This window comes from Miscanthus floridulus, chromosome 15 (assembly GCF_019320115.1).
Source record: "Miscanthus floridulus cultivar M001 chromosome 15, ASM1932011v1, whole genome shotgun sequence".
Lineage (NCBI taxonomy): Eukaryota > Viridiplantae > Streptophyta > Magnoliopsida > Poales > Poaceae > Miscanthus > Miscanthus floridulus.
The window spans coordinates 31,617,257-31,624,767 of NC_089594.1; the positions used below are offsets into that span (position 1 = coordinate 31,617,257).

Here is a 7,511-nt window from a genome sequence, read left to right on the forward strand (position 1 = left end):
CTCCAAAGATGAAGGCATATGAAATTCTGGTATCAAAGTTGTCAAAGGTAGATGAAGACAACGTCAAAGGGTAACACCATCAATGCCACCATAAATAGTACTCCAAAGATGAAGGCATATGAAATTCTTGTATCAAAGTTGTCAAAGGTAGATGAAGACAACGTCAAAGGGTAACACCATCAATGCCACCATAAATAGTATCAGAATAAATATAGATGAGACTGAACAGTGTGGAGTATCTTAAGTAAATCCCGATGGCAAATAAATAAGGTGTTCCAAACGCAATAAGAGCAGAATCCTGATATTGAAATGGAGTATTAAGAACTCATCATCGTTAATGAGTGCACATGTTTCATTTGTAGGGCATTTATCAAAATAAATTTTGGAACACAATATTTAGTTACTTATTCATCAACACTAAAAGTAAATGCAGGTAATCTATAGCAACAAACCCAGGTAAGTGCAAATAATTTCTCTATGACAACACTTCCAATAAATTGAGAATAAAATAATTTAAATGCAAGTGCAGAGATATTCTGAGATGGTTATTGGTGTTTTTGACATACAAAATGAGAATAAATGAGCAAGAGTGCATTTGCTATTTTATTTGTATCTCATGTTCAGGCTCAGGAACATACAGAATTGAGACATTCAGGTAAAGAAAGGTGATGTGGGTGAAGAAGAAAGAGATAGAAGGGAGAAATAGCTCTGATTTCGGATAGCCTAGGGACTTACTGTAGGGAGTTGAAAGTGCATCTAGCCCTTTAGTGGGTTTTGGATGATTGAATGATAACGTGATTAAAGGACTAACCCGTTTGCTAAGTGTGCTCAGGTCGTAGGTTATCTCACAGGTACTTAATGAAAGCCAAAATGATGTGTTGTTGTGTAAACAATCTAGTTCAAGCACAAGACAACAATGCAAATGGAATTTATGCAAAGGCTTAATTATTGTGGGATTTCCATGTACTAGTTTGAAAGCAAGCTTGTAAGAATTAATTAATGAGACATAAGGGATTGCATATGGATTGGTCTTATATTTGAAGCTTGCTAAATTGAAATGAAAAAAGATAACAATACATGAATGGATGATTCAACACAAGATGTGACTTGATGGCATGAGATGGTGAAGATAGCAAGGAAAGGCTTCGAGGTACTAAGCAAGGGTGAAGGGCAAGCGACGGCTTGGCGGCCAAAGAACCTAGCTAGGGTGAAGAAGGAAGTACTTGCATTTAGTTGAGGTACTAATCAAGCTATGATGTTTACGTTTTTGTGGAGGATCAAATCACTATTGGAGTGTTTGATGGAAGTGACTTGATACATTTGGGATTATTCAAATTTAATGAATGGAATCAAGTCACATGCTCAAGATGGTTATGCTCAAGTGAAAAGATCAACATCAACATGTTAGCACCCTTACTTGATGAAGATTGGAAGGGACGGCATCAATTCAAAAGAGATCAACTCAAGTGGTATAAATTCATTTTTCCTTTGATCTTGAGTTTAATAGGTATGCCGTACTATTAAGAGGGATGCATCATGTTGATAGATAATGTTTCATAAGTGCTCAAGCCAACCCATGTGAGTTTTGAGTATTTGAGCGATAAAAGAGCTAACCTTATTTTTGCTGGTCTGGCAATACCGGACGTGTCCGGTATTTACCCAGCAGTGCTAAAATTATTGTTCTCGGGTTGGTTCGTCGGGAGTTCCGATGGTAGGGAGTCCCGGCAAGGGTCGGGAGTTCCGACGTCTCGCACTTTAACTGACTTGGAGGGTTCGCTGTCCTGGTCATACCGGATGTGTCCGGTATTCATACCGGACATGTCCGGTATGCATGACCAGAGGCTAATGGCTAGTTTTCAAAAGCCTTGAGGGTCAGGAGTTTCGACGTGAGTCAGGAGTTCCGACATATGTCGGGAGTTCCGACACCTCACAAACTTCAACTCAGTTACATGGTTTTCAAAATTGCTGAGGGTCAGGAGTTCCGACGTGAGTCAGGAGTTCCAATAGTCAGGAGTTCCGGTATTCATCGGGAGTTCCGACGCCTCACAACTTCACTGTAACTTAGTTACCGTTGGCGCAGTGTAAGTCATACCGGACGTGTCCGGTATGCATATCGGACGTGTCCGGTATTGCAACGGCTATAAAACGGCTAGTATTTCCAAGGGAGCTATAAATACCCCCAAGCCTTCACCTTTGGAGGCTGCTGATTCTGTTGATACACACACACGTTTTTGAGCCTTGCCAACTCTCCCAACCCTCTCTTAGTGAGTGATTGGTCAAATTTGCCAAATCAAATTGTGGGTTGAGTGAAATTCAAAAAGAGAGCAATCCAACCACTTAAACACTTGTGCATATTGTCAATCTCGTGATTCGCATTTGTTACTCTTGGACTCTTCGGTCCTAGATGGTTAGGCGTCGCCGGAGAGCACCCGAAAGCTTGTGGTGTTCCTTGGAAAGTTTGTAACGGTCGATTCCGCCGCCTCGGAATCATCTAGTAGAAGGAGGAAAAGGAATTGGAAAAGACTCTGGCTAGAGTGACCTTCGTGGTACCCTCTAGGGCTGACCTTCGCTGGGTCACCCGCAGCCCCCTCAACGGAGAGTAGGACTCGAACGAGTCCGAACTTCGGTAAAACAAATATCGTGTCTCAATTTGCTTTTCATTCGATATCTGTGTTGCTCTAGCTCTTGTGCAAGTTCTCTGTGTTTACTGTCATCTCCAGTAGATACCTGCAGTTTGGTTTGAAGATAGAAATCGAAGGGAGCAAGTTTGGAGCTGTTCTGCTGAAATCGTGTATACCGGACACGTCCAGTATTGATCACTGTGCCCGGCTTTTCTGCAGAACACGTGCATACCGGGCACGTCCGGTATTAGAGCTCAGTGCTGAATTTATTTGATCCTTGCGCTAATCGTTGTGTTGCAGGATTGTGGCTCCTAGATTTATTTAGTATCTTTTACATACTCTGTGGCTAACTTGTGAGGGGTGGTATTACTCTTATTTGGAGTTTCCATTTTGGAAACTCTCTTTACTAATTATTTTCGTATTTAAAGGTGTTAATTATCAGAAACGCCTATTCACCCCCTCTAGGCGGCATCCTAGGTCCTTTCAGGAGTATGCTGGTGGAAGGGCACTGGAGTGATGAGGGAAGCATCCAAGCTTGACGTTAACCCTGCAATACTTTGCAACACGTGCTGGTCGACCTATAGTATTTCCTACAAGAAGAGGAATAGTATAACATGCAGCATCTTTATACAGAAAATGAAATGTGAATGACTCTCCAATTAACTTTAGAGCTGATCAAAACTTTTGGCTGTTATTAGTTTTGCATATACTTCAGAGAGTTGATGAAACATGCATAGCTGGTCAACTAACTTAGAATTGATCAAAATTGGATGCACCAAACCTTACAAATGTCAGATAACGTATACATGATAAGAAAACTAAAAGTAGTGCTCCTTAGCTGTCCAATCCATTGCTTATTGTCCAAAGCCACATGTTTTCATCTGCACAGGAGAGTGCAAATAGTGTGCACTTGAAATTTAGGATTAGTGGAATTAAAATATACATCACAATGTTGAGGAGTGTTAGATATGTATGTGATATGTGCGTGTGTATGGGCCTCATGTGGCTGTGCGCCAGGCCCAGGCCGGCTTCCTGTCGTGCCTAGATAGATTAGGATAGGCAGGTTATCCCTTGATTGGTTCTGTTTCTATAAACCTCTCCCAAGGGATGCCTATATATTTGTATACCTTGTATACCCTAATCAATCTACTATTCCACACAATCTCTATTGCTTTCACGAGGAGGACGCCCGTGACGACCTCTCTTCTGTCTCCGATCAGGCACCTGACGCTCATCAGGCCATGCTGCTTCACGAGGCCGCTGCCGTCCTCAACTTGCACGCTCAAGCCGTCGCCGTGCAAAACATCCGACACCTCATCCCTGTCGTCCTCGACGTCGCTGCCGGCAACTACACACAATGGCATGAGCAATTTCTCCTCACGGTTGGCAAGTATGCGCTACAGGATCACGTTCTTCGCGACGTTCCCGTTGTGGCCTCTCCTGATTGGGGGCGCATGAACTGCGTCGTCCGGTCTTGGCTCTACGGCACCATTGTCAATGACCTCGTCGACGTCGTCATGGAGCGCGGTGCCACCGCCCGCGCCACTTGGCTCACCATTGAGACGCAGTTTCTCGGCAACCGGGAGACACGGGCCCTCTACCTCGACGCCCAGTTCCGGAACTTTGTCCAGGGCGACTTGTCCATCACGGACTATTGCTGGTGTTTCAAGAGTATGGTGGATGTTCTCGGTGATCTCGGCGAGACGGTCTTCGACCGCACCCTCGTCCTCAACATCATATGCGGGCTCAACGAGAAGTTCGCTTCCGTCGGCCACGACATCCGGCGCTCCCGTCCTCTTCCCTCTTTCCTGGAGGCTCGTGACTATCTGCTCCTTGAGGAGCTCACGATGGCGTCCCCTGCTTCGACTCCGTCCACGGCACTCGTCACCGGCGTCAACACTGGATCCTCCTCCTCTCGCCCCTCTGCGTCTCCCCACCAGTCTACTGGCCATTCTAGCTCCGGGGCCAGCAAAGGGGGCGGCAAGGGGGGGGGGGGTGTCCTCCGGCGGCAACCCCTCCAAGCAGAAGCGGGATAGGGGCCGACGTGGCGGCCAGTCGCGTCAGGGCGGCAGTAGCAGCAGCAAGGCCTCTGGCGCCAATGGACGATGAGCAGGGGAGGTCTCTCGTCTCATTTCCTTATCTGGCCGGCGCAACGGAAGGGATGGATACGGGCACAGTAATAAAAAAACGGGACGTGCTATTGGGCTGGTCCCTAGGCCCGGGAAGAGGTGTCCGGACGAACGGACACCCTGCACATAGCATTACCGAAATTATTATGGTCTTTCTAGCAGCATGTATTCATAATTGTGTATCATCTAGAAATAGAAAAAAAAATTAGATGCTATATTGAAGGCAAAATCCACACTTTTATAAAATTTATTTAAGAATGTCGAAGGGCAAAATTTGCCTAACATTTTGTCCTGAGTTCTAGATGGATTTTAGGTATCCCAACCATGAACAATCTTTGTCAAACTTTTTTTTCTCAGTTTTGCCATAGCTCACAGGTTAAGCCTAGTGATAGAGCGCGCTCTTGATAATTGTGTTGTGCCTACACATTGGGTTGCACTGCTTTGGATCCCTCACAACACCGGCATTTCATTCAACCCTCCTATTGAGTATCATGCAAGAACATGAGGAGCTAGTGCTACTTTAATTAGCTGCACCAATTGCATGTGTGCTTGTACCACTTGAGCAGGCACAGGAGTTGAAGTCCATGTGCGATCGTTCTGTTCCAAAGCTGAAAGCACCAAATCTAGGGAAAAGCCTTAATATATAGGCAGTTACGAAAAGTTGAAATCCATGCGGTTACATATATTCCTCTTGAGAAAGCTTAGTACTAGCTAGATAGCATGGCTGACGGAGATAAAAAGACTTGTCTTGATTATGTCTGTGATCGATTCCAATCTAGCAGCCAATTTGACTTTGTGTATGAAAGTGAACAGGAATACGTACATCTCAAGGAACGAGAAAACACTAAGCATCACGCAAGCGATCAATGCATGCAAGAGCATCTTTTTTCCAGGGCTGGATGAACGGAGATAACATATATATAGGTACATTATTAAGATCAGAAGAACACATGCTTTGCCAGAGATGAGCTGCAGGCAGCTCCAGAGACTGCAGCAGCCAGCAGCAGGTTGGCAAAAGCGAAAGGGGCTGGGCCCCCATGCCCCACGGAAAGGCCGTCGTCAGCGGTCAAAATATTCCATTTTCACAGCGCATTTGCCTAATCCGGATGGTGGGCGTTGTTCTGAAAGCTCGAACCCTTCCCCAAAGAGGACGAAGGGAATCGATCCAAGAGCTAGCAAAGTTTTATTGTCACAAAATTAGTGGGAAGCGTGTAGCTTTAATCTCTCCACCACGATTACAATCTTGTGCTCGTAGAGCATCTATGTGGAAAAACTCGAATACTGCTTGTTGACTGCAAAAATAAACTATGCCGACACGTGTAATGGACTCCACCACTAGGTTTTTTTGAGAGTTGAGCCAACTCATTGCAAACTCGGTTTTTGACGTGAGAAACTTGTGGAATTCGCTTGGAAAATATTTCCTACTAAGATAAGGCAATCTCCTCTATATATATTGAAGGACCACAGTCGATTGAGGATTCCAACTCCAATCCTCAAAAAAACCAACCTATACTACCATCATCCTACTCCTCTAAAAAAATGGAGCTCTCGTGCTGCGTGGGCATCCTCTTCTCCGCATCGAGTTCATTGCCTTCGTGCTGCTGCGCATATGTCGGACCGACACGCCGCGGCCATACCGTGTCCCGTTGGGGACTGCCGGGTGTGTGGCAATGCTGGGGCTGCCCACGACGCTCATCGTGGTGGTGCTGTGGCTATTGGGCTCGTGCTGCAATTGACCTTGAGGTTTGTTGAGAAGAAGAGGTTGCTCCCGGTTTGCTGTCAATGTGGAGGAGCCGCTAGTGCCGTAGCAAAACCGAGATGGTGCTCAAGTGGTTGTATCACCTGTAGCATTCACCATGGCCCCGGGTCATATGTTGTAGATGTATGAGTAGAGATGTTTTAGGTGTAGAGATAGAAATAGAGAAAAGATATAAATTAATTTAGTGGTACTTTTATGCACCGTAAATTTACTAGTAGTTTAAAATTTAAGATTGTTTGTTTGGTAACAATTTTTTTTACGGAATTTCTATTACGCGGCCATCGTGCCAGAGCGTGATGGTGCGACCAGGGGGGAGGGGGGAGAGGATCTGTTCTCGACGGACTTAGATGAGGTTTAGGGGGGTGGCCGCAATATGGTGATGGCGGCGGGCGAGACGACAGTGGGGTGGGGTGAGGCGAGGGGGGCACCGCTCGCTGGGGTGGCGGGAGAAGGCGGTTAGCCAGGATTGGCGGTGGGGACGTCGCAGTGGAGGTCATAGCGATTTGCCCTGGGATTAGGGGAAGGCAGGGTTGAGAGGTGGGGGCAGGAGACGGGTGGCACGGTGAGGCGGCGGGAGCCGTCGGGCGCCGGTGGTGGGGGCGTGGGCGAGGATGCGGAGGCGTCGTGACGGAGGTTAGGGGAGGGAGTGATAGTGGCGGGAGGTAGGAGGTGCAGCGAGGCAATAGGAGCCGCTGGGTGTGGGCGGTGGAAGCTAGGGCAGGGGTGGAAGGGAGGACGCCGCGGAGGAGGGAGATGGGTCGCGTAGTCCCAAACATGCAAACCTCCTCGCGCGTTATCTACCAATTTTTTATTATTTTCAGATTTCAGATGGGGAGCGAACTCTCCAGAACCATTGCATCGCGGGCCCACCACAAATGCGGAAATATCCCGTGCCTAATCAGTAATCACCGTCCCACGCCGGATCCAACGGTGGCCAGCGACTCAAAATCCCCCCACGCCGCCCACCCCCGTCTCCCTCGCTTTGTCTCCTCGCACCGCCTT

The 7,511-nt window shown here is 46.9% G+C and overlaps 1 protein-coding gene across 1 annotated transcript; it reads left to right on the forward strand.

The window, feature by feature from the left end:
* Positions 1-3,862: 3,862 nt before the first annotated feature.
* Positions 3,863-4,657, forward strand: LOC136507313 (uncharacterized). The gene has a single exon (XM_066502078.1). The coding sequence runs from the start codon at positions 3,863-3,865 to the stop codon at positions 4,655-4,657; it is 795 nt and encodes a 264-aa protein (XP_066358175.1).
* Positions 4,658-7,511: the final 2,854 nt, after the last annotated feature.

Bases quoted from the DNA above. Each gene is read 5' to 3' on its own strand.
- LOC136507313 (XM_066502078.1), top strand. From the start codon at position 3,863: ATGCTGCTTCACGAGGCCGCTGCCGTCCTCAACTTGCACGCTCAAGCC.